At 62.6% G+C, this 27,516-nt stretch overlaps 1 protein-coding gene across 3 annotated transcripts; it reads left to right on the top strand.

The window, feature by feature from the left end:
* The first annotated feature begins 32 nt into the window (after positions 1–32).
* EIF4E1B (eukaryotic translation initiation factor 4E family member 1B) lies at positions 33–27,289 on the top strand. Of its 3 annotated transcripts, none has more exons than XM_048860955.2 (9): positions 33–903; positions 1,785–1,891; positions 3,157–3,252; positions 3,686–3,749; positions 4,089–4,202; positions 4,658–4,797; positions 5,138–5,248; positions 19,283–19,408; positions 26,762–27,289. In XM_048860955.2, exons 1-9 carry the CDS (start codon positions 547–549, stop codon positions 26,823–26,825), a joined length of 1,179 nt encoding a protein of 392 aa, XP_048716912.2. In that variant the 5' UTR covers positions 33–546; the 3' UTR covers positions 26,826–27,289. The 3 variants fall into 3 exon arrangements, with proteins under 3 accessions (XP_048716912.2, XP_048716913.2, XP_048716914.1); XM_048860956.2 differs by having other exon boundaries at positions 34–903; positions 1,794–1,891; XM_048860957.2 differs by lacking the exons at positions 19,283–19,408; positions 26,762–27,289 and having other exon boundaries at positions 36–903; positions 5,138–5,413.
* The last annotated feature ends 227 nt before the right edge of the window (positions 27,290–27,516 follow it).

Raw genomic sequence — 27,516 nt, 5'->3', positions numbered from 1 at the left:
GGGCTGGGGGGGTGCAGGGAGCGCAGGGGGGCAGGACTGGGCCAGGCAGGGAAAGGGGGCTGCAGGAGAGGCAGGGATAACCCACAGGCTTGGCCCTTGTGCAGCCCCCCGCGGTCCCCGGGTGTGACTCAGACAGGGCAGCTCGGGGGAGCAAGTGGCCCCTGGTGCCCGCACCCCCAGATGCAGGTGGCACCTGGGCCGGGGCAGCCTGTCCTTCTGCTCAACCCAGGCCCTTTATCCAATGATCCAAAGCAGCCAGGATCCCTGCCCCCCACGTTCATTCTGCTTGGGGCTGGAGCGATGCTTGGGAAATCAGAACCAGGGTCCCACACGGCACAGCCCTGGGGGTAGGGGAGACCCTGCTACCTCCTCGTGGGTGGCCATGAACTGCAGCCAGGGCCCTGGGAGCCTCTAACAGCCCAGACCTCCCACGGCTGTGGTCAGAGGTCAGCATTGCAAGGTGATTACAATAATCCCAGGGAGCCAAACCTGGAGACCGTCTCCTTGGCCCGGCGTAGGGTGGGGAAGGCTCCCTTGCAGGACAGGATGCACTGGCAGCCCCCAGCCGGGGGAAGACAAGGTCTCTCTCTCTCTGCCATTGGCAGAGCACCCATCGCCACAGCATCTGGGCTGCCCCAGCCCTCACGACACCTCCTGCCCTGTGGCCCTGGCCTTGGGATTTCCCCCCTCTGCCAGCAGATTCTGCTTCATCTCCCTGTGACGCTCCCAGGGGGCACAAAGTCCCTGCCAGCTGAGAAAGCGGGCCGGGCAGGGGTGAGACCGCGGGGAGGGCTGGCTGCCCCTGCCCCCCAGGCAGCTGGGCCTTTAAGAGTCTGGGTTCCACATAAAAGGAGCTCTGCAGGGGGTGGGTCCTACTCTGGGAAGATGGCTGCAGCTGAGATGGTGAGTTGCACCATGGCTGCCTGGCTGCTCTGAGCCCCGCCTGGAGCTCCCCCTCCAGCCTGAGGTGCCAGCCCCCCATGGCACTTGTGTGGAGCCAGAGCCCTGGCCCTGCAATGTTCCAGGGAGACCCCTAGCAGCCTGTTTAATGTGCCCTGTTGTGGGGTGGCAGGGAGAGGCCTGGCTGGAGGGGGCCTGGATCTGGGGTGGGCTGGTGTTCCCCTGACACTAGCCCACATGATCCTGCCCTGGTGCTGGGAGGCGTGACTCTGCCAGCTCCCTGGGGGCCTGGGCAGGCTGCTCCCTGCCATGTGCTCTGCCCAGGGCTGTGCCAGGCCCTGGGTTAAAGGGTCTTGGCACGTGCACGTCTCAGATGGCTGCGGGCAGGGTGATGGCACCGGTGTGGCTGGAGGAGAGGGGGGACTGGCTTGACACACCAGCCCTGGGCAGGCTCTGCCTGGGGGCATGTCCCAGCCCTGCAGCGGCAGTGCTGGGGGGCAGTGCAGTGGAGGGAGGTGCTGCGCCGGCTGAGGCTGTGGAGAGGACAGCAAGCAGCGACCTCTGCTCATGTGCCAGGCCCTTTGCCCTGCGGTGCTGCCGTGCCCTGGGAGGCTGCAGAACCGCTCTGGGTGCTGGAGGCCTGGAGCCTGGCTCCTGCCCTGGGGACGCCAGGGAGTCCCTGTCTCAGGGCACCTGGGGCCCTGGCAACCATGTGGTTAGTCTCTGGGCATGGGGCACCCAGCGCTTGTGGGGCTGGACCTGGGGTGCGGCTGGCTTGGTTACTCACGGGGCTCCACTCGCCCACCCTCTGGGGTCCCCTTGAAGCCATCCCTGCCCTCCAGAGTCTGCCATGCCCGTGTGCCCTGCCCTGTGCCTTACGCCAGTCTGTGCAGGGGGGCGCGCTGCACCGGCGAGAGGATCAGAGACGGCGAAAGGCCCAGAGGGAGGCGCTCGCTGCTGAAATCTGGGACAAGCACCCCCTGCAGAACAGGTATCGGCCGGCCTGGGCGGGGGGGGCTCCCCTAGTCCCTGGCACTCCCCTGAATTCCTGCCTGCTGTCCCCCACCCCACATGGCTCCCTCCTCCAGCTGCTCTGTGCTGCTGCTCCCCTGGGTGCTGTGGTGAAACGCCCATGCTGGGGCTAGGCTGGTGAGGGGCCCCGGGGGTGCCCTGCCCCATGGAGGGGCTGTGAGCCTCTGGTGCTTGCCCGTAGCCGCAGAGCGGGGGGTAGAGGTGGCTCTGATTGCCAGGTGGAAGCCCCTCTCGGACACCCCCAGCTTAGAGGAAAGGCCATGTGGGGTCCTGGACTTCAGAGGGGTCACGGAGTCTGATCATCCCATCTGACCCCTGTGTCACTGGTCCCCAGCACCCCTCTGCCCCCAACAACCGACAGGAGACCAATCTCCCAGACCGCAGCAGGCGGGACAGGGACGGACGAGGGGCAGGGCACCAGGGACTGAGCCCTGCAATGGCAGGGAGAGGGTTAAGTGGGAGACGACCCCCCCCCAGATAATCCTGGTGAGTGACCCGCACCCAGCACTGCAGAGGGAGGAGCCCTGGGGGGGGGTGTCACTGCCAGTCTGACCTGGGGAAATTCCTCCCTGACCCCACCCCTGGTGATCAGTCAGAGCAGCCAGCCAAGCTGGGCCCTTGTGGTGGGGGTGGGGCCGGGGACAGACCTGTCAGTGAAGGGGGGCGACTTGGGTTTGGTTATATTGGCTTGGGGGGGGCTGGTAGAGTGAGGGGGGTGGCAGAGGGCTGCCTGGCTGGGTGGCCAGAGTTAGTGTGGCAGGGGTGGCTGTGGGGGGAGGCTGGGGGGGCACAGGGGTGCGTGGCGGGGGCTGGCTGACCAGCATGGGGAGCCGGGCGGGCACAGGGGTGCGTGGCGAGCTGACCGACCAGCATGGGGGGCCGGGGGGGCACAGGGGTGCGTGGCGGGCTGGCCATGTGGGGGGCCGGGGGGGCACAGGGGTGCGTGGCGGGGGCTGGCTGACCAGCATGGGGGGCCGGGTGGGCACAGGGGTGCGTGGCGGGCTGGCCACGTGGGGGGCCGGGTGGGCACAGGGGTGCGTGGCGGGGGCTGGCTGACCAGCATGGGGGGCCGGGTGGGCACAGGGGTGCATGGCGGGCTGGCCGCATGGGGGGCCAGGTGGGCACAGGGGTGTGTGGCGGGGCGGGCTGGCCGGCACGGGGGTGTCCGACCGATGTCTGCTCTCTGCTGCGTGTGGCTCTAACCGGCCCTGCCCCTCCCTCCAGGTGGGCTCTCTGGTTCTTCAAGAATGACAAGAGCAAGACGTGGCAGGCGAACCTGCGTCTGGTCACCAAGTTCAGCACCGCGGAGGATTTCTGGGCGTGAGTCCCCCTCGGGTCCTTGCTGCTGGGGCGGGGTTGCTTCAACTTCTGCAGAGGGATCTTGGGGGCTCCCCTGTCTGAGCGGGGCGACCGCCCCCTGTGTGAGGCCCTCATGGGCAGGAGGGTCAGACTGTGGGCATGGGAATGAGGCAGCTGGCGCAGGGGTCGGGGCTGGCACTGACGGGCTCATGCCCCCAGCCCTGGCCTCTCCCCTGGTGTCTGCATGGGAACTTCGCTCCCGTCTGTGCCCGGGGCTCAGCAGAGGGGGGTTGGGGTTCAGTGTCTCTGACCCACGGGGGGAGGGTGTTCACCCCTCTGGGCCCCAGGTGGTGTTGTGCGGGGCGGGGGTCCTAGGGGCTTTGGGGGGCTGCTGCACCAGGTTCTTCTGTCCAGCCACTAACCCGCTCGTCTCCGCACCGGCTCGTCTCCGCAGGCTGTACAGCCACATCCAGCTGGCCAGCAAGCTCACGTCAGGCTGCGACTACTCCCTCTTCAAGGTAGGCCTCTGCCCTCCCGCAGTGCCCATCCTCGCGGCCAGGGGCACCCAGGGGTGCCAAAGAGCCAGCTGGCCCCCGGGGGTGGGAGCTCGCTGGGTCTGTCTGTGCGCCAGGGCTCCGGCGGGCGCGTGGCCCTGCCCAGTCCGAGGGATCTCGCCCGGCTGCCCGCGGGGGGTGAGGCAAGCTGAGGGGCTGGTCTCGTCCCCTCTGGGGCGGGGGCAGCGTGACCCCGCGGGGAGGGGCTCAGGGTGTGGGAGAGGCTGTCAGGAAGGCTGTGGGTGATTTTGGGGAAGGCTGGCGGCTGCCTGCGCCCCTTGACTCGGCACCTCCCTGGCCCAGGACGGGATCGAGCCCATGTGGGAAGACAACCGGAACAAGCGGGGTGGGCGCTGGCTCATCACGCTGGCCAAGCAGCAGAGACACACGGAGCTGGACCGCTTCTGGCTGGAGACGGTGAGAGCGAGTCGCAGCCCTGCAGCCTCGCACCCCTTGTGCCCCCGTCCCACAGCTGGGCTGGGTGGGTTCTAGGCCCCCCTCTCTGCCCTAACCCTGGGGCTGGGCCCCAGGGCTCCGCTGTCCCTCGGACAAGTCCCAGCGAGGGGACCCCTCTGCACCGGGGGGTGGAGGGTTGGATACCAGCCACAGCTTCCCCCGGTGGGGCAGGAATCCTTGGCAGCTCCCCACATTCAGCCCTTCAGGGGCCTCTCGGATCCAGTGCACCCGGCTTCTCCCATGGGGGGCCTAGGGGGCTGCCGGTTTGAGCCAGCAGCTTCCTCCTTGCCATGGGGCAGAGTAACAGCTCCTCAAGGGTGTCGCGCTGCCCGGCCTGGGGGATGGGTGCTGGCCTGCCCCCCCGGGAGCAGGTGCCGCAGACCCATGGTGACCCAGGGGACTCCCCCCGTGCACAGCTGCTGTGCCTGATTGGCGAGACGTTCGGCCCCTACAGCGAGGACATCTGTGGGGCCGTCATCAACATCCGGGCCAAGGGGGACAAGATCGCAATCTGGACCCGAGAGGCAGAGAACCGGGACGGGGTCACCCACATTGGGTAAGGTGGCTCCGATGGCTCTGTCGGGGGGGAGGGGAGGGCTGGGCACAGGGCTCCCCAGATGCCCCTTGCTAGGCAGGCCACGGCCCCCAGAACCACGGGCCGGGCATGGGACTCTGCAGGCCTGGCGCCGAGCTGGGATCAGCCTGGAGGCCGCTGGGGAGGTGGGGCTGGCGCTGGGCAGGTGGGGCGGGGGTGCTGTTCTGCATTAGTACCTCTGGCTCCCCAAGCTGGGACCCGGCCCTGCGGCTCCCGGGGCTGAGGGGGGGCCCTGCAGCCGGGATTCCCAGGGGGCGTGGGGGTGGGCAGGCCGGAACCCAAGAGCGTGCTCTCTCCCCAGGCGGGTGTACAAGGAGCGCCTGGGGCTGTCCCACAAGGTGGTGATCGGGTACCAGGCCCACGCGGACACGGCCACCAAGAGCGGCTCCCTCACCAAGAACAAGTTTGTGGTGTGAGTGCCAGGCTGGGCTCCTGGGACTGCCGGCCGCACCCCACCCGGGGGGAGGTTGAGGCGGGGGCCTTCCCCTGGCGGGCTGGGCTGGCACGGGATGGGGGAGGGCTCTGCCTGCGGTGGGAAGCGAGATGTAAATTCCCACAATGCAAGTGCTGCATCCAACCACTGACTCTGTGTCTGCCTGCGGGGTCGGGGGGCTCACTGCTGGGCCTCGCGCCCCCACCCGCCAGCACCCAGCCGTGCAGGCCAGGGCAGGCCTGGGCCAGCTCCAGCAGAGGAGGCTTTGGGAGCACGGAGGGGAGGGTGCAAGTGAGCTCCAGCACTGAAGACACCTGAGCAGGTGCCCACTGGTGCAGGTGCCCAGAGGGGAGTCTGTGCCCACCTGACATGGAGAGTGGATGTGCCCCCCGGCGGTGCCTAGGGTCCAGCCCCCCTGCTGCTACCAGCCAGTACCCCCTGCTGCAGCCCTGCCCACTTCTGTCCCCTGCCCAGGGGGCTGGGCACCAGTGCTGGCCCTGGGGAGAGCAGTGCCCACGACCCGCTGCTGAGCAGCCTGGCACAGGGGGAGCTGCCCCACAGGGCTCTCCTCTCTCTCTCAGCTCCTGCTGCAGCAGGAGTGTGTGTGGGGGGGAAGGGGGGGGCGGCCCCACGCTGCATGACGGGGACAGTCCCGCCAGGCTCCTGCTCCTTCAGGCCATGGGAGGGGACATAGCAACAGGGCCACCTTCTCCATGCCGTGCCCGGCCTCACCCTGGTGGTTCCCGTGGGGTGCCTGCTGCTGGGCTTCCCTGGGTGCTGGGGGGGGGGGGTCGCAGAGCACCCAGCTCCACTCCAGGCTCTGCTTTGGGGGCACCTGGCTTGGCTCTGGGCGGGCCCAGCTGAGCCCAGGCAGCCTGTCCTCTGCTGCCTCTGGGCAGTGCTGACCCGGCAGCTGGGTGGGCTGCTGGGGAGGAGCCCAGATGCAGAGCTGCTGCCCCCCCAATGCCCTGGAGAGAGGCCTTGATGCCTGGCAGGGGTTGGGTGGGTATCGGCCTGCTGGGGCAGGGCCAAGGTGGGGCCAGCATGGGGGGATCCCTCCAGGCCCCTGGTCCTGCCCTCCTGGAAAGCAGAGTCCTGCTGGGCTGCTGAGATGGGGGCTGCCTGAGCACCGGTGGGGGGGAGGGTACAGTGACTCGAGGGGCCCAGCAGGCAAAGGAGAGAGCCCCCCTTTGGACCCCTGCCCCAGGCTCTGGAGTACTGGCTGTCAGGGGGTCCGTGGGCGATGCTCTGGGACTGCTCCCCACGAAGCCAGGCAGGACTCTGGGGAAGTCTCCTCTCTGGGAGCAGCCTGTCTGCAGGACACACAGCTCCCCCGGCTTCCACCTTCCTGGGTCTGACCTCGGAGCATTCAGCCTCCTCTGCCCCTCCATGTGCTTCCCACAGCGAGTCCGCCCAGGCGGGGTCCTGGGGGGGCCAGAGGGTCCTGCCCCCCAACTCCACAGTCAGACGTGACTCTCCACCAGCCGATAAAACAAAGGTTTATTAGACAACAGGAACATGGTCTAACACAGAGCTTGTGGGTACACCCAGGACCCCTCAGTCAAGTCCTTCTGGGTGAGCAGGGAGCTTAGACCCCAGCCCTGGGGTTCCCTGCGTTCCACCACCCAGCACCAAACTGAAACTCCCCCCCCACCCCCCCGCGCACGTCCTCTGGGTTTTGTCCCTTTCCGGGGCCAGGAGGTCACCGGATTCCTTTGTTCCTTTAACTCTCACCTTGCAGGGGGGGAAGGGCCCAGGCCATCAGTGGCCAGGAAACAGGGTGTCGGCCATTCTCTGTGTCCAGACCCCTGCACACACCTGCCCTCTAGGGCTCTGCAACGATCACACACCCTTATCCCACCACCTAGATACTTAAGAACTGCCTAGGGGAAACTGAGGCACCCTCACTATTCAGAGGAAACATTAAGAACAGTCCCACTTCGTCACGCTGGCTGCCTAGCACAGCCCCCCTGCGTGGGCCCATGGGGAGCAGCGTCCCGACGGAGGAGGTGAGATGCTGCTCCGGGTTCTTGGGGCTGTGGTGCTGGCCCTGCTCAGCCAGCCTGCGGCTGCCGGCCCTGATGGGCCCCTCCCGGCACAGGGCGTGGGGGGGTCAATGCCCAGCCAGCTGCCTGGGGAGCCGTCCCGTCTCCACTTTCCCTGTCGGGGGGGGGGGTGGGGGGTCCGAGAGGCCTGGCCCGAGCTGCTGTTCCTGCCAGGGCCAGGCTCAGCAGCAGGGTCAGCGCTGGTGTCACGGAGTCCCTGGGCGATGCTCTGGAACTGCTCCCCATGAAGCCAGGCAGGACTCTGGGGCAGTCGCCTTTCTGGGAGCAGCCTGTCTGCAGGACACACAGCTCACACAGCTTCCACCTTCCTGGGTCTGACCTCGGAGCATTCAGCATCCTCTGCCCCTCCGTGCGCTTCCCCCCAGCGAGTCCGCTCAGGCGGGGCTCCTGGGGAAGCCAGAGGGTCCTGCACCCCAACTTCGCAGTCAGACGTGACTCTCAGCCAGCCAGTAAAACAGAAGGTTTATTAGACGACAGGAACATGGTCTAAAACAGAGCTTGCAGGTGCAGAGAACGGGACCCCTCAGCTGGGTCCATTTTGGGGGGCAGTGAGCCAGACAACCACGTCTGCACTTCACTCCATGTCCCAGCCAGCCCCAAACTGAAAAACCCCTCCAGCCCCTCCTCCTCTGGGCTTTGTTCCTTTCCCGGGCCAGGAGGTCACCGGATTCCTTTGTTCTCCAACCCTTCAGCTCTCACCTTGCAGGGGGGAAGGGCCCAGGCCATCAGTTGCCAGGAAACAGGGTGTCGGCCATTCTCTGTGTCCAGACTCCTGCACACACATGCCCTCTAGGGCACTGCAATGATCATACACCCTTACCCCACCACCTAGATACTTAAGAACTGCCTAGGGGAAACTGAGGCACCCCCACACTATTCAGAGGAAACATTAAGAACAGTCCCACTTCGTCACATCTCTCCCCCCTTCGAGATCGAACTGAGCGGGGTCACTTTAGCCGGTGACCTGGGGAAGTTCGAAGCCACCAACGTTCCCATGGATGCCCCAGCATCTCTCCCATTCCTTGGTAGGAGTTACACCAGGCCCTTCCAGTTTCACGCCCTCCCTTAGGTCAGGGGTGGTCGATAGCACTCGCAGGCCGCATGTGGGAAGGTTTATGCAGCCCATGCCCTTTGGCCACCCCAAGAATGTCTCCCCATTGACCATCACCTTCTACTCCCACTGGAGGTCCGGGGGGCCTGGCCCCAGGAAACTCCACACAGACATATAGGTTGGGGTCAGGAGTGGGAGCCTGTCCACATCCCCAACCATCTGGCTGACGGAGTCTACGGCCTTGGGACCCAGCAAGGGAGCTAGACACCGGGGCTTTTCCGCAGGGTCCCCCTGGTTCAAATCGCCAGCCTGCTCAAAGGCAGTGAGGTGGGCATCCACACACCCCCCTCCTTAACCAGGGGCAGCAATTTAGTCTCGAGGTTCCCTGCGGAACTGGCCCCCCGGGATCTATCCCCACTCACCCCGGGGAGGTCCCCTAGGCCTCTCCGCCCCACCACCGCCAGTTCATGCTGCTGCTGCTGCTTCTGCAGCTCTTTCTCGGGCTCTCGCTGTCTCCCAGGGTCCTCTTGCTCTCTCGGACTCAGCTCCAATCCCGTCCGTCTCGATCCCCCGATGGGGAACCCGATCGTGAAGACCCCCGTCTGGTCGGGGACAGGAGTCTTGGGGATGCCTGGCTCCCGCTTCAGCTGCTCCCAGATCCTGCTATAGCCCCAGTTGGGGTCAGGAATCTGTTCCTTAGAGCGGTCATCCTCCTCCAGCTGCACGATTAACTCTGCTTTGGTGAACTTTCCAATGCTCAACCCTCTCTTTCTGCACAGGGTTACAATGTCCTTCTTAAGGAGACGGTGACAGGCCATCACTCCGCTCCTCCCAAGTTGTTGTGGACTCACAGGCCTGTGTGTTCTCAGCTCCCCACGGTTTCCAGGGAGAACCCCTAGTGTGCCAGCCCTTCTCGAGGTCACCACCTCTTTGCCAGGGTCGAGCTGCAGACTCCTCCGCCCCTTGGACTGCTTGCTGCAATCCCCAGGGGGACCCCATTACTGCACAGTCCTTCTCGCTGGTCACACACTCCCAGGGGTTAACCGCCCCCCGAAACCGCTCCTTTCTGAGCCTTCAGCAGGCCTGGTCCTCGGCAATCCCCCTTCGTGTTACTGCTCCCCAGTCACTTACTGCAGGAAGCGCCATCCACGGGGTGCAGTACATCCCACGGCTGCCACCAGTTGTCACGGAGTCCCTGGGCGATGCTCTGGAACTGCTCCCCATGAAGCCAGGCAGGACTCTGGGGCAGTCGCCTTTCTGGGAGCAGCCTGTCTGCAGGACACACAGCTCACACAGCTTCCACCTTCCTGGGTCTGACCTCGGAGCATTCAGCATCCTCTGCCCCTCCGTGCGCTTCCCCCCAGCGAGTCCGCTCAGGCGGGGCTCCTGGGGAAGCCAGAGGGTCCTGCACCCCAACTTCGCAGTCAGACGTGACTCTCAGCCAGCCAGTAAAACAGAAGGTTTATTAGACGACAGGAACATGGTCTAAAACAGAGCTTGCAGGTGCAGAGAACGGGACCCCTCAGCTGGGTCCATTTTGGGGGGCAGTGAGCCAGACAACCACGTCTGCACTTCACTCCATGTCCCAGCCAGCCCCAAACTGAAAAACCCCTCCAGCCCCTCCTCCTCTGGGCTTTGTTCCTTTCCCGGGCCAGGAGGTCACCGGATTCCTTTGTTCTCCAACCCTTCAGCTCTCACCTTGCAGGGGGGAAGGGCCCAGGCCATCAGTTGCCAGGAAACAGGGTGTCGGCCATTCTCTGTGTCCAGACTCCTGCACACACATGCCCTCTAGGGCACTGCAATGATCATACACCCTTACCCCACCACCTAGATACTTAAGAACTGCCTAGGGGAAACTGAGGCACCCCCACACTATTCAGAGGAAACATTAAGAACAGTCCCACTTCGTCACATCTCTCCCCCCTTCGAGATCGAACTGAGCGGGGTCACTTTAGCCGGTGACCTGGGGAAGTTCGAAGCCACCAACGTTCCCATGGATGCCCCAGCATCTCTCCCATTCCTTGGTAGGAGTTACACCAGGCCCTTCCAGTTTCACGCCCTCCCTTAGGTCAGGGGTGGTCGATAGCACTCGCAGGCCGCATGTGGGAAGGTTTATGCAGCCCATGCCCTTTGGCCACCCCAAGAATGTCTCCCCATTGACCATCACCTTCTACTCCCACTGGAGGTCCGGGGGGCCTGGCCCCAGGAAACTCCACACAGACATATAGGTTGGGGTCAGGAGTGGGAGCCTGTCCACATCCCCAACCATCTGGCTGACGGAGTCTACGGCCTTGGGACCCAGCAAGGGAGCTAGACACCGGGGCTTTTCCGCAGGGTCCCCCTGGTTCAAATCGCCAGCCTGCTCAAAGGCAGTGAGGTGGGCATCCACACACCCCCCTCCTTAACCAGGGGCAGCAATTTAGTCTCGAGGTTCCCTGCGGAACTGGCCCCCCGGGATCTATCCCCACTCACCCCGGGGAGGTCCCCTAGGCCTCTCCGCCCCACCACCGCCAGTTCATGCTGCTGCTGCTGCTTCTGCAGCTCTTTCTCGGGCTCTCGCTGTCTCCCAGGGTCCTCTTGCTCTCTCGGACTCAGCTCCAATCCCGTCCGTCTCGATCCCCCGATGGGGAACCCGATCGTGAAGACCCCCGTCTGGTCGGGGACAGGAGTCTTGGGGATGCCTGGCTCCCGCTTCAGCTGCTCCCAGATCCTGCTATAGCCCCAGTTGGGGTCAGGAATCTGTTCCTTAGAGCGGTCATCCTCCTCCAGCTGCACGATTAACTCTGCTTTGGTGAACTTTCCAATGCTCAACCCTCTCTTTCTGCACAGGGTTACAATGTCCTTCTTAAGGAGACGGTGACAGGCCATCACTCCGCTCCTCCCAAGTTGTTGTGGACTCACAGGCCTGTGTGTTCTCAGCTCCCCACGGTTTCCAGGGAGAACCCCTAGTGTGCCAGCCCTTCTCGAGGTCACCACCTCTTTGCCAGGGTCGAGCTGCAGACTCCTCCGCCCCTTGGACTGCTTGCTGCAATCCCCAGGGGGACCCCATTACTGCACAGTCCTTCTCGCTGGTCACACACTCCCAGGGGTTAACCGCCCCCCGAAACCGCTCCTTTCTGAGCCTTCAGCAGGCCTGGTCCTCGGCAATCCCCCTTCGTGTTACTGCTCCCCAGTCACTTACTGCAGGAAGCGCCATCCACGGGGTGCAGTACATCCCACGGCTGCCACCAGTTGTCACGGAGTCCCTGGGCGATGCTCTGGAACTGCTCCCCATGAAGCCAGGCAGGACTCTGGGGCAGTCGCCTTTCTGGGAGCAGCCTGTCTGCAGGACACACAGCTCACACAGCTTCCACCTTCCTGGGTCTGACCTCGGAGCATTCAGCATCCTCTGCCCCTCCGTGCGCTTCCCCCCAGCGAGTCCGCTCAGGCGGGGCTCCTGGGGAAGCCAGAGGGTCCTGCACCCCAACTTCGCAGTCAGACGTGACTCTCAGCCAGCCAGTAAAACAGAAGGTTTATTAGACGACAGGAACATGGTCTAAAACAGAGCTTGCAGGTGCAGAGAACGGGACCCCTCAGCTGGGTCCATTTTGGGGGGCAGTGAGCCAGACAACCACGTCTGCACTTCACTCCATGTCCCAGCCAGCCCCAAACTGAAAAACCCCTCCAGCCCCTCCTCCTCTGGGCTTTGTTCCTTTCCCGGGCCAGGAGGTCACCTGATTCCTTTGTTCTCCAACCCTTCAGCTCTCACCTTGCAGGGGGGAAGGGCCCAGGCCATCAGTTGCCAGGAAACAGGGTGTCGGCCATTCTCTGTGTCCAGACTCCTGCACACACATGCCCTCTAGGGCACTGCAATGATCATACACCCTTACCCCACCACCTAGATACTTAAGAACTGCCTAGGGGAAACTGAGGCACCCCCACACTATTCAGAGGAAACATTAAGAACAGTCCCACTTCGTCACAGCTGGCCCTGCCTTGAGGCTTCTGGCCCCCCCCCCACGGCTTCTGGCTTCATTGAAAACGAGTGCCCTAGCCTCCGGTCTGCTCGGTCTTTGCTCCTGGCCTTGGCTGCAGCTGGTTGGCTGGTGCCGCCTGGCCTGGGTATCTCTGGCAGCAGAACACGGTAAGCGGTGTTTCAAAGACCTTCCCCGAGGATTTTCCTCAGCACTTCGCAGCCGCTGCAGGGAGGGACGGCTCCCTACAGAGCAACACGAGCTCCCCGTCTCCACGGGGCAGCAGAGGCAGGGTCCCTGCGCTGCTCAGCCGATGGAGAGGCCTCCGGCGAAGATAGCCGAGGGACTGCGGGTCAGGAGTGAGGAGCAGCGGCAAAGATGGGGGAAGCTTAAGCCTGGGATAAAAGGGGCTGTGGGTCCGGCTGGAGGGACTCTAGGTGAGCTGGGAGGAGGAGAAGAGCAGCTGGGGCTGGTCTAGAAAGGGGGGCTCTGGGGTGGGAGACCTCCTGTGGGGGGGCAGATTATCCCCCTGTGCCCCTCACAGGCTTCATCCACCTTCCCCTGCAGCATCTGCTGCACTGGGAGATGGGGCTAGCGGTGCCTGAAGCCGGCTGGCAATTCCTCTGTCCCACCTGCTGTGCTGCCCTGCCCTGCCCCCTGCATCTCAAACCCTCACAAGCCCCTGTCCTGGGGCGGCTGGGGAAACTGAGGCTCTGAGCAGGTGACAAAGCCCTGGCTGGGATGATTTAATTGGGGATTGGTCCTGCTTTGAGCAGGGGGTTGGACTAGATGACCTCCTGAGGTCCCTTCCAACCCTGATATTCTATGATTCTAACCCTGTATGGCAGTGGGGCTGACTGGTCTCTCATGCGCTCAGAAAAGTGAGATTGGTAGAGTTGTCACGGATCCACAGAGCGGTGCAATGGCCCCACTTGGGAACGTACTCCTGGAGGAGCCCCTGCAGTGAGCCAGACCCCCTGGGCTCCCACTCCTGCCTGGGGATAGGCCCCACAGCCTCCTTGACTGAGCCCTCCTGCTTCGCCCGTGAGCTCTGCCCAGTGTGTCTAGCTGAGACAGACCCTGGTGCAGCCGTGTCCCCTCCGCGGGTTAATGCCCTGGCCCCGTCTTCGCAGCGACCCTCACCCAGCGCTGTCACAGAAGAGGGCTGACCAGGCAGCTGGCCGCAGCACCAGCTCTGAGGTTAGCCCAGAGCCAGGAAGGTCCAAGCAGGGCCCAGCTGGTCAAGCTGCAATTCACCAGCCAACCTGGAACAAGCCAGTTCTGGGCTCTTGCTGATTTCCTGCCCTCGTCTGTTCCCAGCTGAGAGCCCCAAGCTTCTTCCAGAGCTGCCCCCTGCCCCCCATCTCCTCCCAGCCCTTTGTTCTCGAGCTGGGGTCACCATTCAATTGTCTCTCCGGACCCCTTGTTGACCTGGGTCCATTTCAACCAGTTCCTTAATGACCCTTCATTCCACCCAGACGAGTGGGTGACACAAACACACTGTGTCTCTCTCAGGCTGCCCTGAGAGCAGCCTTAATCCTCTTCCCCCCCCCCCCCCCGCCTGCCCCCCCAGCCATGCAGAGGTCCAGCAGAGGGCAACAAAAATGATTAGGGGACTGGAACACATGACGTATGAGGAGAGGCTGAGGGAGCTGGGATTGTTTAGCCTGCAGAAGAGAAGAATGAGGGGGGATTTGATAGCTGCTTTCAACTACCTGAGAGGTGGTTCCAGAGAAGATGGTTCTAGGCTATTCTCAGTGGTAGCAGATGACAGAACGAGGAGTAATGGTCTCAAGTTGCAGTGGGGGAGGTTTCGGTTGGATATTAGGAAAAACTTTTTCCCTAGGAGGGTGGTGAAACACTGGAATGCGTTACCTAGGGAGGTGGTGGAATCTCCTTCCTTAGAGGTTTTTAAGGTTAGGCTTGACAGAGCCCTGGCTGGGATGATTTAATTGGGGATTGGTCCTGCTTTGAGCAGGGGTTTGGACTAGAACTTCCTGGGGTCTCTTCCAACCCTGATACGCTATGATATTCTATGCACAGTAGTGGGGGAAACTGAGGCACATATCAGATTCATAAACATATTACAAAAAATTCCCACTTTGCCACACCAGGTAACCGTGTAGATGTAACCGATGTCTGACTTAGCTGCCTGTGAGAACAGGGCACTGGCCTGTGTCCTGTGATGTGGTTCTGGGGGATCCTGTGTGATCCTTGGATGAGTAACAGTGTAGGGAAGCCATTCTCCCTCTGGCCGTGGCCTGACTGAGATGGATGCTGGACACTGCATCAAGCCAGGGCCAGCCCACCTCATTTTGGCACCTGAGGCGGGGAGCTCAAAGGATGCCCCCTTGCTTGGGCCAAAACTTTGAAACTCTGGGTCCTAGTGCCCTCCCCCCCTCCCCGGGCACCTCAGGTGGCTGCCTCAGTTTGCCTCGTGGTAAGGCCAGCCCTGCCTCCAGCTCTGCTGGCCACGGTCTAAAAAGGCTGTTGAAAGATGGGAGAGGGAGCAGAGAGGAGCCACAAAATATTAGGGCTGGAAAATACCCGTGGATGAGTGAGCGACAGAGCGCAGGCTGGCAGAGAGCACCCCCGGGAGACACGGCTGGGTCCTCGGGGCTCTGAGCGAGTGGAGGATGGCGGGACAGGAACCCGTGGCTGGAAGCAGCAGGCAGCCAAACTCCAGTGAGGAAGGCGGCAGAGTTCCTGGGACTTTGCAACCAGGGGTTAATCTCCGAGTCATTACCTCCCCTCCTCTCCCCTCCAGAGGGGCAGCGGGCTGGGCTCCCCTGGGGCTGGGTCTCTGCACTTACCTGGGCCATGTGACCCCTCTTGCTGGGCAGGGGGCCCCAGGCCACAGAGAGCGGAGGTCAGGCCGTTTGCTGCTTGGAAGGGAATTTCCTCTGCGTTGCGGGCAGGGTTAAGATTGACCCTCTGCCGATCAGCCCAGGAAATGCACCCGCCTGGCAGCACTTTGCTTGGCTTTGGTCCTGGAAGGCCCCACTCAGCTCCGTATTGTCCCTGGGGACATGCTAGGGACGCACTTAGGGCCATGTGAGACACGTGCCCTGCCCTGGGGAGCTCCCGTGGGGGCACCTGGCCAGCTGCAGACTGAGCAGAACCCCTTCCCTGGGTGCGGAGCTGGAAGGGGCCTGGCCTGGAATCCCCTCTCTGGGTTGAAGGGAGGGCTGGGACAGCCTGGACCTGGGGCTCATGCCAATGCTGCTGAAGGGACACCGCGGGTCGGGCGTTTCAGTAACTTCCTGGGAGAGACCCCTTGGCCCAGCCGTTCGCCCCATGCGCTGCCCACCAGGGGCAGGCTGGGATACAGGGGCTACTGTCTACTGTGCCAGGCGCTGCCCAGGAAATCCGCTTCGCCTACACACGAGATGCTGCTGACGGGCTCGTGCGATGCCCAAAACCTGACTGTGCAGCTCCCTAGGCTGGTGTCCCAGCACAGCCCGGGGCCTGTCTAGGCTCCGGGGGCCGAACAACCCCCCTGAAACTCGTCTTCTCCCTGCTGGGCCCCTGGGGCTCAGCTCCTTTCTCACGTGCGGGGAAGAGCCGCTACTTTCCGGGTCCGCCTCGTTCTCACGGGGATCAGCGGTTTGTTCAACATCTGCATCAATGAGCTGGAGGACAGCGTGGATTGCACCCTCAGCAAGTTCACGACGACACTAAACTGCGGGGAGAGGTGGATATGCTGGAGGGTAGGGACAGGGTCCAGAGTGAGCTAGACAAATTGGAGGATTGGGCCAAAAGAAATCTGATGAGGTTCAACAAGGACAAGTGCAGAGTCCTGCACTTAGGCTGGAAGAATCCCATGTACTGCTACAGACTAGGGACCGAATGGCTCGGCAGCAGTTCGGCAGAAAAGGACTTAGGGGTGACAGTGGACGAGAAGCTGGATAGGAATCAACAGTGTGCCCTTGTTGCCAAGAAGGCCAATGGCATTTTGGGCTGTATAGGTAGGGGCATTGCCAGCAGACTGAGGGATGTGATTACCTACCTGTCCTTCTGCACCCTGCCCAGTGTGAGCAATGGGGCAATTGCCAGTCCTCAGCCTGCCAGGGGTCTGCCCTCTGCACCCTCCTCCCTGGGTGCTGGCAGTCAGCTGCGATTCCTTGGGCTGGGGTGCTGTGTTCAGAGGAGGTGAGGGCAAACATGCTCGGGGAAAAAAGGGAAATAAGGACAACCCGGGGAATTACAGACCAGTCAGCTTAACTTCTGTGCCCAGAAAAATAATGGAGCAAATAATCAAGCAATCAGTTTGCAAAAATCTAGAAGATACTAAGGTGATAAGTAACAGTAAGCTTGGATTTGTCAAGAACAAATCATGTCAAACCAACCTGATAGCTTTCTTTGACAGGGTAACAGGTCTTGTGGATGGGGGGAAGCGGTAGACGTGGTCGATCTTTGTGACGAAGTGGGACTGTTCTTAATGTTTCCTCTGAATAGTGTGGGGGTGCCTCAGTTTCCCCTATGCAGTTCTTAAGTCTCTAGGGGGTGGGATAAGGGTGTATGATCATTGCAGAGCCCTAGAGGGCAGGTGTGTGCAGGGGTCTGGACACAGAGAATGGCCGACACCCTGTTTCCTGGCCACTGATGGCCTGGGCCCTTCCCCCCTGCAAGGTGAGAGCTAAAGGGTTGGAGAACAAAGGAATCCGGTGACCTCCTGGCCCCGGGGAAAGGGACAAAGCCCAGAGGAGGATGGGATGTAGAGAGTTTCAGTTTAGGTCTGGCTGGGGACATGGAGTGAAGTGCAGATATGGTTGTCTGGCTCACGGCCCCCCAGAATGGACCCAGCTGAGGGGTCCTGTTCTCTACACCTACAAGCTCTGTGTTAGACCATGTCCCTGTCATCTAATAAACCTTCTGTTTTACTGGCTGGCTGAGAGTCCCGTCTGACTGCGGAGTTGGGGGGCAGGACCCTCTGGCTCCCCCAGGACCCCACCTGGGCAGACTCGCTGTGGGAAGCGCACGGAGGGGCAGAGGAGGCTGAATGCTCCGAGGTCAGGCCCGGGAAGGTGGAAGCCGGGTGAGCTGTGTGTCCTGAAGACAGGCTGCCCCCAGAGAGGAGACTTCCCCAGAGTCCTGCCTGGCTTCATGGGGAGCAGTTCCAGAGCATCGCCCAGGGACTCCGTGACAATCTTGACTTGAGTAAGGCTTTTGATACTGTCTTGCATGACCTTCTCATAAACAAACTAGGGAAATACAACCTAGATGGAGCTACTATAAGGTGGTTGAAAAACCATTCCCAGAGAGTAGTTATCCGTGGTTCACAGTCATGCTGGAAGGGCATAACGAGTGGGGTCCCGCAGGGATCAGTTCTGGGTCCGGTTCTGTTCAATCAGTGATTTAGATAATGGCAGAGAGAGAACACTTCTAAAGTTTGCGGATGATACCAAGCTGGGAGGGGTTGCAAGTGCTTTGGAGGACAGGATTAAAATTCAAAATCATCTGGACAAACTGGAGAAATGGTCTGAAGTAAATAGTAAATTCAATAAGGACAAATGCAAAGTACTCCACTGAGGAAGGAACAATCCGTTGCACACACACAATGGGAAATGACTGCCGAGGAAGGAGTCCTGTGGACAGGGATCTGGGGGTCATAGTAGATCACAAGCTAAATATGAGTCAACAGTGTAACATGGTTGCAAAAAATGCAAACATTATTCTGGGATGTGTTAGCAGGAGTGTTGTAAGTGAGACAGGAGAAGTAATTCTTCCCTTCTACTCTGTGCTGATTAGGCCTCAGCTGGAGTATTGTGTCCAGTTCCAGGTGCCACATTTCAGAAAAGATGCGGACAAATTGGAGAAAGTCCAGAGAAGAGCAACACAAATGATGAAAGATCTAGAAAACAGGACCTATGAGGGAAGATTGAAAACACTGGGTTTGTTTAGTCTGGAGTAGAGAAGACTGAGAGGGGGTGTGATAACAGTTTTCAAGTACATAAAAGTTTGTTACAAGGAGGAGGGAGAAGAATTGTTCTCCTTAACCTCTGAGGACAGGACAAGAAGCAATGGGCTTCAATTGCAGCAAGGGTGGTTTAGGTTGGAGATTAGGAAAAACTTCCTATCAGGGTGGTTGTCACAGTGTGAGGGGGAGTCAGGGCCCTGCACCCCCACTTCCTGCGATTCACCGTGACTCTCAGCCAGCCAGGAGAACAGAAGGTTTATTAGAGACGACAGGAACACAATCCAACCCAGAGCTTGCAGGCATAAACAGGATCCCTTAGTCAGGCCCTTCTGGGGGGCAGGGAGATTAGACCCCAGCCTTGGGGCTCCCTCCTCTTCCCCAGCCAACTCCCCAAAACTGGAAACCCCTCCAGTCATCTCCCCCAGCCTCCCCCCAGCTTCTCCTCCTGCCTTTGTCCAGTTTCCTGGGCAGGTGTCACCTGGCCCCAACCCCCCTCCTGGCTCAGGTGTCTTCCCTCAAGGGAAGTCTCCCCTCCCCAATGAAACTCCCCTGCAACATCCCCAGGTCAATCTGCCCCACTCCCTGCTGCATCACAGTGGTTAAGCTCTGGAATAAATTGCCCAGGGAGGTGGTGGAATCTCCATCACTGGGGATGTTTAAGAGCAGGTTGGACAAACGCCTGCCAGGGATGGTCTAGATAATACTGAGTCCTGCCAGGAGTGCAGGGGACAGGACTGGAGACCTCGTGAGGCCCCTGCCTGTCCTCTGAGTCTATGGGCTGCAGCCTGCTGGGCTATTTCCAGACATGGCTCCAGGATTGCCCCATGCCCCATGCCAGAGGGACTCTGGGGAGAGGGTCTGTTGGGGGCAGCTCCCCCAGGTCTCCTCCCCAGCCCTTCTCAGGCGGGTTCCCCTATCCAGGCTGTGTGTATGCTGCATGGGGCAGTGGGGGCGGGGGCATGCACTGGGCCAGGCAGTGGGGCTCCCTGTCCTGCTTTAACTGGGGCCCCTCCCCCTCCTTAGTGGTCTTGCTGTGGGGCCCATGGACCCAACGACTGGAACCTCCATATCTACTTCATCTGGATGGACCCGAACCCCAGCAGGGAGCACTGTGGGGTGCCGTTCTCCTGCTGCCTTCAGGACCCTGCGGTAAGGGGTGGGGAGGGCTGTGACCCCTCAGGGGGTGGCTCCAGAAACCAGAATGACCATCCTGCCCCGGGTGGCCATTGCAATGCATGGGGCTCAGTCACCTCCAGGTGCGCAGCCCCCAGAGAGCAGGGGCTGAGGGTGGGGCACAGCTAAGCTGGGGGGCAATGTGCACCCCCCAAAGGTTCCCTGCTGTGAGGACGGCTGGGCGAGGCCTGGGAGCTCTGACCCTGTCACGTGGCTGCTCCCCACAGGAGGACGTCCCCCCCACACAGTGCGGCTACGGCGTCCAGCTGAAACTGGGGAGCGCTGAGCAGTGCTTGGGGGGCGTCAGGGAGTAGGTGCTGGGGGGAGGGCTGGGCTGGGCTGGGGGGCCTGGGGGTTTGGGCATCTGGGGGGAGGGGTGTCTGGGGCCCTGGGCTGGGGAGGCAGGTCAGTGTCAGGGGAAGCTGTTTCCTCTGGCCCCCCCCTCACTCGCCCAGGCGGCTGCCCCGGCCGTGACCCCCCCACCCCATGGCACAGGAGCCGGAGCACCAAGGCTTCATCCACACCAGGGGCAGCGCAGGGCGGTGTGAGGGCGGCTGTGGGACGATCTGATCGCGGTGGCTGGGGTCTTCGTGGGCACCGCGCTGCTCCAGGTGCTGCCTGCCGGCACGCCCACGCCCAGCTGGCACCCGGCTGGGACCCCCCGTGCCAGGCCCCCGCGCCCAGCTGGCACCCGGCTGGGACCCCCCGTGCCAGGCCCCCGCGCCCAGCTGGCACCCGGCTGGGACCCCCCGTGCCAGGCCCCCGTGCCCAGCTGGCACCCAGCTGGGACCCCCCGTGCCAGGCCCCCGCGCCCAGCTGGCACCTGGCTGGGACCCCCCGTGCCAGGCCCCTGCCCCCAGCTGGCACCCGGCTGGGACCCCCGTGCCAGGCCCCCGTGCCCAGATGGCACCCGGCTGGGATCCCCCATGCCAGGCCCCCGCCCCCAGCTGGCACCCGGCTGGGACCCCCCGTGCCAGGCCCCCGCCCCCAGCTGGCACCCGGCTGGGACCCCCCGTGCCAGGCCCCCGTGCCCAGCTGGCACCCGGCTGGGACCCCCCGTGCCAGGCCCCTGCCCCCAGCTGGCACCTGGCTGGGACCCCCTGTGCCAGGCCCCTGCCCCCAGCTGGCACCCCCGCCGGCCAAGAGGGGCCATGTCGGGTCCCGTGCTCTGCCCCAGCTGGCTTGTTGGGGCGCAGAGACCCCCGGCAGGGCTGGGACCCCCGAGCTCCCTGGTGTCTGAGCTCCCCTTGTGGAGGCAGTGGGGCTCCCGGACACCTGGGTTCAGCCCAGCTGTGTGGTCTGCGGGAGGCCTCGGAGGGGGGCCGCACCTCTCCTCTGCGCTCCCCCTCAGCTCTTCAGGCCTGTCTGGCGCAGAGCCCGGCGAGCACCGGCGAGGCCGTGAAGGCGAATTTGGTGACACTGGCACCAAGGGGCAGTCAGGGCCGTGACGCTGCCTGCTCCGTCACCCCCCACCCTCCTCCCATGCGTGCCCCGCGCAGGGCTGAGGGTGCTCGGCCGCGAGGCAGCTGTGATTCCAGCCACGGCCACCAGGCGTCACGGTAGGTCCACAGCAGGCCCTGAGCCCTGCAGCTGGCTCCCTTGGGTGCTGCCCAGGCTGGGTCTGGGGGTCCCGGCCAGAGGGGCAGGAGAAGCTAGCCAGCACCACGCCGTGTGACAAGAGTGCAGTGTGCCATGGGGCTGAGTAGGAGCAACACCTCCCTCTACCCCATGGGGCTGGTTCGGGGCCTCGTGGGCTTGGCATGCTTGGGGGGCGAAAGGACGTGCAGAGTGGGTGCCCCCTGCTCCCCCAGGGGGGGGTTCAATAATCTGATGAGGTTCAATAAGGATAAGTGCAGGGTCCTGCACTTAGGATGGAAGAATCCCAATGCACCGCTACAGACTAGGGACCGAATGGCTCGGCAGCAGTTCTGCGGAAAAGGACCTAGGGGTGACAGTGGACGAGAAGCTGGATATGAGTCAGCAGTGTGCCCTTGTTGCCAAGAAGGCCAATGGCATTTTGGGATGTATAAGTAGGGGCATAGCGAGCAGATCGAGGGACGTGATCGTTCCCCTCTATTCGACATTGGTGAGGCCTCATCTGGAGTACTGTGTCCAGTTTTGGGCCCCACACTACAAGAAGGATGTGGATAAATTGGAGAGAGTCCAGCGAAGGGCAACAAAAATGATTAGGGGTCTGGAACACATGAGTTATGAGGAGAGGCTGAGGGAGCTGGGATTGTTTAGTCTGTGGAAGAGAAGAGTGAGGGGGGATTTGATAGCTGCTTTCAACTACCTGAGAGGTGGTTCCAAAGAGGATGGCTCTAGACTGTTCTCAGTGGTAGCAGATGCCAGGACAAGGAGTAATGGTCTCATATTGCAGTGGGGGAGGTTTAGGTTGGATATTAGGAAAAACTTTTTCCCTAGGAGGGTGGTGAAACACTGGAATGCGTTACCTAGGGAGGTGGTAGAATCTCCTTCCTTAGAGGTTTTTAAGGTCAGGCTTGACAAAGCCCTGGCTGGGATGATTTAACTGGGAATTGGTCCTGCTTCGAGCAGGGGGTTGGACTAGATGACCTTCTGGGGTCCCTTCCAACCCTGATATTCTATGATTCTATGATTCTATGTTACCATAGTAACCTTCCTCACTTGGAGGGCAGGCTCCCTTTCTCTTGGGCTGGGGGGTCTCAGAGTCTCTGTGGCCACAGCACCCCCCCCGACCTCCAGCCCCCGCCATGGGCCTGCTGCTCTGTGGGGTGGGGGCATGTGACCCACGCAGAGCCTGGGGCCTGGCAAGTGCTGGCAGGAGAATGGCTGGGGGCAGGACACGGCCCTGGGTGCAGGTGGGCCTTAGGGGGTCGCTCTTTTCTTGGGTATTGTCTCCGCTTTGCCTAGGCAGCCTGCTGGGTGCTGCCCCCCCGCCCTGGGCTGGGCTGGGCCCCAGGGGCCAGGCTGTGTGCCTGGCGATGGGGCCACCCAGGCCTCTGTCCAGCCCCCATGGCTGGGCTGTAAGACAGTGACTGGCTGCCCGGGGTCGCCCGGGCCCATCCCCACTGCGCTCTGCTGCTAACCGGGCTTCTCGCAATACACTGGGGAGCGACCGTCAGGAATGTCCTGAGCCAGGGCGGCTGCTGCCCCAATAAACTGCCCCCCCACCCCACGCTGGCTGACGCCTCCTTCCTCACTAGGGCTCGCTGGGCTGGGCCAGGCTGGGGGCAGGGCAGGCTAGGCTGGGTGGAGGGCTGGGCCGAGCCGGGCCAGGGGAAAGGAGGGTTCCCAGCAGATGGTGCATCCTGCCCTGTGGAAAAGTCAAATGCAGTTGTAGGTTGCATTAACAGAGGCCCCCATGCAAGTCACGGGAGGCGATAGCCGCGCTCTACTTGGCGCTGGTCAGGCCGCAGCCGGAGGCCTGTGTCCAGTTTTGGTCACCACTATCTAGAAAGGATGTGGAGAAACTGGAAAGGATCCCGAGGCGAGCGACCGAGATGATCAAAGGGCTGGAATGCAGCCATCTGAGCAAAGGCGGCAGGGCCCGGGTCCCTGAGTTTGGAAAAGGGGAGCTGGGGGGATAGGATAGCAGGCTTCAGACACGGGAAAGGCTGCAGTAGGAAAGATGGGGAAAGTTGCTCCCTTTTGCCACCGAGGGCAGGACAAGGGGTGACGGGGTCAAGTATGAATCCTGCAGCGTGGCAGGGGTCGGCAGCTGACCCCTAGGGTCCCTTCTGACCCCGTGGGGCAGCGCGGGGGGGGGCGATGCACACTGCTGCAGTGACGGCTTCTCACCACACGAGGGCGCCCCTGACCAGCTTTTGTCCGTGCCCGGCTGCCTTGGTGCGCCCCGGGCCGTGCCCCAGCTCCAGGGTCTCCCGCGGCCCCCCCGGGTGCCCCGGCAGCTGCCCCCAGAGGGGGGGGGGCAGGGAGCTGGAGGCAGAGCAGGCTCCTGCGGCACCCCCCAGGCAAGGACACACCCCAGGGCCTGGAGACTGGCCAGTGCCTAGGGGGGTCCCAGAATGCTGGGCTGAAGATGGGGGGCTTGATTTCCCCCCCACCCCAGGTGCAGTCGGACCCGCCAGCTCCAGCCCATGTGGCTGCTGGCTGAGATCCAGGGGCTGACCCGCGCTGGGAGGGGAGCCAGTGGGCTGAGCAGGGGACTCCCCCTACTGCTTAGGGCCTCCAGTGACCCCCAGGAGCCCAGAGCAACCGTTTCCCCTGCCCGCCGTAACCAGCTGGGCGGGAGAGGAGACGCTGGGCAATGACCCAGGCTTGCCCGCATGCCCGGCTTCCCTGGAGACCTGCTCTGGGCCACCCCGGCACAGTCTGGGCAGCTGGACCCCAGTGGGGGCCTGGCCGGCCCTGGGGTGTCTGACGGGCCCTGCCAGTCCCACCCAGGCACCAGCCGCCCCGGGATACTGCCAGCTCCTCTGAATGGGAGCGTATTGGGCTGGGCTGGCAGCTCAGTGGGGTGGAGCACCGTGCCCACCCTCGCCCTGTCAACACGGCCCAGTCAGTCCTGGGCGCCTCTGGTTGTGGGCAGCAACCCCATGTCCCAGCCCCCGGCCTGGCCTTGGCACCCTTCCCTGGCGGCAGCTCGGCACGAATGCTGAAGAGGGAGCAGCAGACGGGACCATGTGTGGATGGGAGCCGAGGCAGCACGTGCTGCCGGCTCTGGAGGGCGGGCACGGCCCAGTGCCAACTGCACAAATGAGTCCAGAGCACCTGGCAGCAAGCGCTCTGGGGAGCTGGCACCTCGCACGCTCACATGCATTCTCGCACGCTCAGCAATGGGGACCAAGCACCCTGGGGATGACGGGAGCCAGTCTCCTGGCACATGGGCAGGGATGGGCATGGGGTGAGCGGGCGGGCAGAGGCCAGCGGCCTGGGTTCTACTAGTGACTGCCACCGACTCACTGTCTTACCCCTTGCTGAGTCCCTCCTGCCCAGTGCCCCATCCCCCTTTTCCGAGCGGGAGTCGGGCTGCCCGTGGGGCAGGCTGGGCTCCGGGGGAGGCTGCTGGACTGGGGCTGGGCATGACGAGGTGGGTGAAGGCTCCGGAAGGGACGGGCGCTGCTGGCTGGCAGGTCGCGCTGCCCTCTCCGGCTCTGCAGCAGCCCATGCTGGGCTGGCTCTGGGGAACGTGCCCAGCCCTGTGAGGGCCTGATTCCAGCTCTGCCCGCAACGCCAGGCCCAGCCCTGGGGCCCCCGCCTGCCCGTGGGGCACCTGGCCACGTCTCAGCTGCAGCCTGCACTGCCATCTGTCTCTCGCCACTGTGCAGCCGTCCGCTCCGCCAGGGTCACCTTGGCCGCCACGCTGGCAGGGCTGGAGCCCAGCCAAGAGCTCCCCAGCCCCTCCCCCAGCCCCGCTGCCCCCCCGGCGCTGGCTGGCTGGCTGCCAGCCCCCCGCAGCCGTCACATGCTGTTTGTTCTCCCTCTGCCGCTGTGATTGATGGGCTGAGGCTTAGAATAAAGGACAGGTCCCCCCACGCTGCCATGCTCGGCTGGGCCGGGCGACGGGCAGCACCGTGCCCGCAGGACCAGCGTGGGCGGGGGCTGCTGGGGCAGGGTGCAGCGCAGATCCCGGGGAGGCGCCAGGCTGTTGTGCCGCTGGGGCTCTGTGTTTGAGATGAGAAGAGACCCAGGGGCCCGCGTGTTCGGTGACAGGACTCCGGCCCGTTCCGCAGGGCTCGGGCGTTCAGTTCGGCACCTGGGCTGGGGACCTGCCCTGCAGGGGGCTCAGCTGGGGCTTGGGGCCTGGGCAGGGCCGCTGTGCTGGGATGTGGCTGCTCTGCTCCCCCACAGAGGTGGCTGCAGGGCTGCAGAAAGCACGTGGCAGATGGGCCTGGGGCCCTAAAAATGGAAGAGTTGGGGGGTCCCCCCCGGGGCTGGGAGTGCAAATGGCTGGGTGCTGTGCCTAGAGCAATCAATGTATCAGCTATGGCACCTGGTGAACAGGTGACTAAATAAACCGGCCGCTCCCGAAAGCCCCCCCCCCCGATTCGAATCCCCCCCTCCCAAAGACCGGAGCTGCGATCAGTCCCAGTGCCCACCCCGCTGCCTGTGCCCAGCCGCTCCCAGCCCGGCTCACTAGCCACGTGGCTACTAGCCCAGGGCACCCTGCATGGCACCCAGCCCCCGCCCCAGCCACGCTCTAACTGGGCTTGCCTCAAATGCCAACGGCTCACCACACGGGCCCACCGTGCCCCCAAAACTGCCCCTCACAGCCGACCCCCTGCACAGACACCTCCGGCCTACTGAGCTCTCTGCATTTCCAATTAAAGCAAAGACCCCCCCCCTTCCCACGCACAGCTTGGCCCCCACCCTCACCTCCATGCACACAACCCTGCCCCAAGCCTCCACCCGCATCCCCTCCCCCATGCTGCTGCAGAGCCCAGGGTGCCAGAGGCCGAGGAGATGCTGCCAGACCAGCCCCATGCTCGTAGAGGCGCCCCTTTCCTCGCTGACTATCTGCCTGGCAGGTCCCTCCGCCCCCTGCCATGCCCCACGGCCTGCGAGCTCCAAGAGCCTGAGGAGAAAGGCTGGCTTTGGGGATCATCTGGTCCCACTCCCTCTGCCCAGTGCGGGCAGGTCTGCAAACAAGCCCAGCAGCACCAGCGCCCCTGAATTGCTGGGAAGTGGGACCCTGAGTTCTGGGACCCAGCCCCCCTGCCCTGCCCTGCCCCCAGCTCCCCAAGGTGTGAGGGGTTAACTCAGGCCTGGGAATCAGCTAACTGCTGTGGACTCTGGTGGGTGGGCCATGCCTGGGGGGAAATCCCGCCCAGCTGTGGCCAGGAAAGAGCTGAGTGGGGCAGCTGGAGCTGCTCTGGGGCATGGTGGGCTGGAGAGTCAGGGAAGCAGCCAGCCCGCCTGGAAGGGAGCTGGGCAAGAGCCGCTGGAGGACGATGGCTGCCTGGAGAGGAGGAAGGTTGGTGCCAGCCCTGGCAGTGCCCCACAGATCTGTGGGTAGGTGTGAAGGGGGTGTGGGAGCCCGGAGCTGGGGGATTGGTTAACGGACCCTGTGTGTTATGCAGACAAAACCACACAGGGTCGTTTCAGGGGACAAGACAAGGCGTCACGTTTATTATACCACAATTGGATTTATGACCAATGACTAATATCTAATACCTGTGTGTACACCCCCCTGCGCCCCCCCCCCCCAAATGTTCTGCAGCTGCTGTATAGTTACCAGTCCTGAACGTAGCTCATGGCGGCTCACTGGCCAGGAAAGTCAGGCACAAGGGAGGGCTGGGGCTCTGTGGGGCGCGCACTGAGGCCCTTCCATGTTGGCAGCAGAATGTTACTCTCCAAAATCTTCCATCTCCCCAATCCTTTTCGTAGGCTTCAGTTTGAATCCAGAGTCTCCAGGTCTTGCTGTGTCAGGCTGCCTCTCGGTCCGGTGTGACTGATCCTCCCTCAACTGCAGACGTGACTTTCTGCCTGGGACCTGGCTCTGATGTTTCTTCAATTGTACTTTTGTCCTTTTCTTTTGAGGGTGGGCTCCTCTTGCTTTGTCAGGGCTGCTGTCTGCATCTTCAGCCCTTGGGTGTTTACACTTTATTTCATCAGAACAGGCTGGGGCTGGAGGTTGATTCTATCATCCATCCATCCCTCATTCCCACATCGAAACTACACTCATCAGATTACAGCCGGGTTTAGCAAAATGGAGTGAGCGTTTTAAAATGGACAGGTGTAAAGAACGGCAAACAGGGAGCAGAAGTTACAGTGTTGAGGCCGTGCAAGTTTCAGTGATTTAAGCAGCAATTGGATTGAAAGTGAAACTCAATTAGCCAGTTCTTGGGGCAACCGGTTTTATGAATGAATGTTGTTTCATTCATAAAACTTTGCTTATGAAGTTATATTAATAAAGTGAACAATTAAAAACAATGTCATGTATTCGTTCTACCTGTGGCCTCAGCAGGGCCCGACTGGAAGTTGTCCTGGCTGCAGGGTTGGGTCACTTGTGGCTGAAACAGTCCAAGTATGTGGGGAAGGGTCCCGGGGGAACTTGGCAGGGCAGGGAAGAGCTGCTAACCGGTGTGTAGCCCATAGCTTCTATCTGCCGCTGCGCCGGGAGCTCATGTGATGGCTCGGGA

This window comes from Caretta caretta, chromosome 8, assembly GCF_965140235.1.
Source record: "Caretta caretta isolate rCarCar2 chromosome 8, rCarCar1.hap1, whole genome shotgun sequence".
In the NCBI taxonomy this organism is placed as follows: domain Eukaryota; kingdom Metazoa; phylum Chordata; order Testudines; family Cheloniidae; genus Caretta; species Caretta caretta.
Note: the sequence above shows the minus strand (reverse complement) of the source record. Positions and strands in the feature narration are given on the sequence as shown.

What these genes read in the sequence shown, in the direction of transcription:
- EIF4E1B (XM_048860955.2), top strand. Translation starts at nt 547, where the DNA reads ATGCACTGGCAGCCCCCAGCCGGGGGAAGACAAGGTCTCTCTCTCTCT. An exon ending in GCGACTACTCCCTCTTCAAG is followed by an intron (nt 3,750 to 4,088) that starts GTAGGCCTCTGC and finishes TCCCTGGCCCAG; the next exon opens with GACGGGATCGAGCCCATGTG. An exon ending in GACGGGGTCACCCACATTGG is followed by an intron (nt 4,798 to 5,137) that starts GTAAGGTGGCTC and finishes CTCTCTCCCCAG; the next exon opens with GCGGGTGTACAAGGAGCGCC.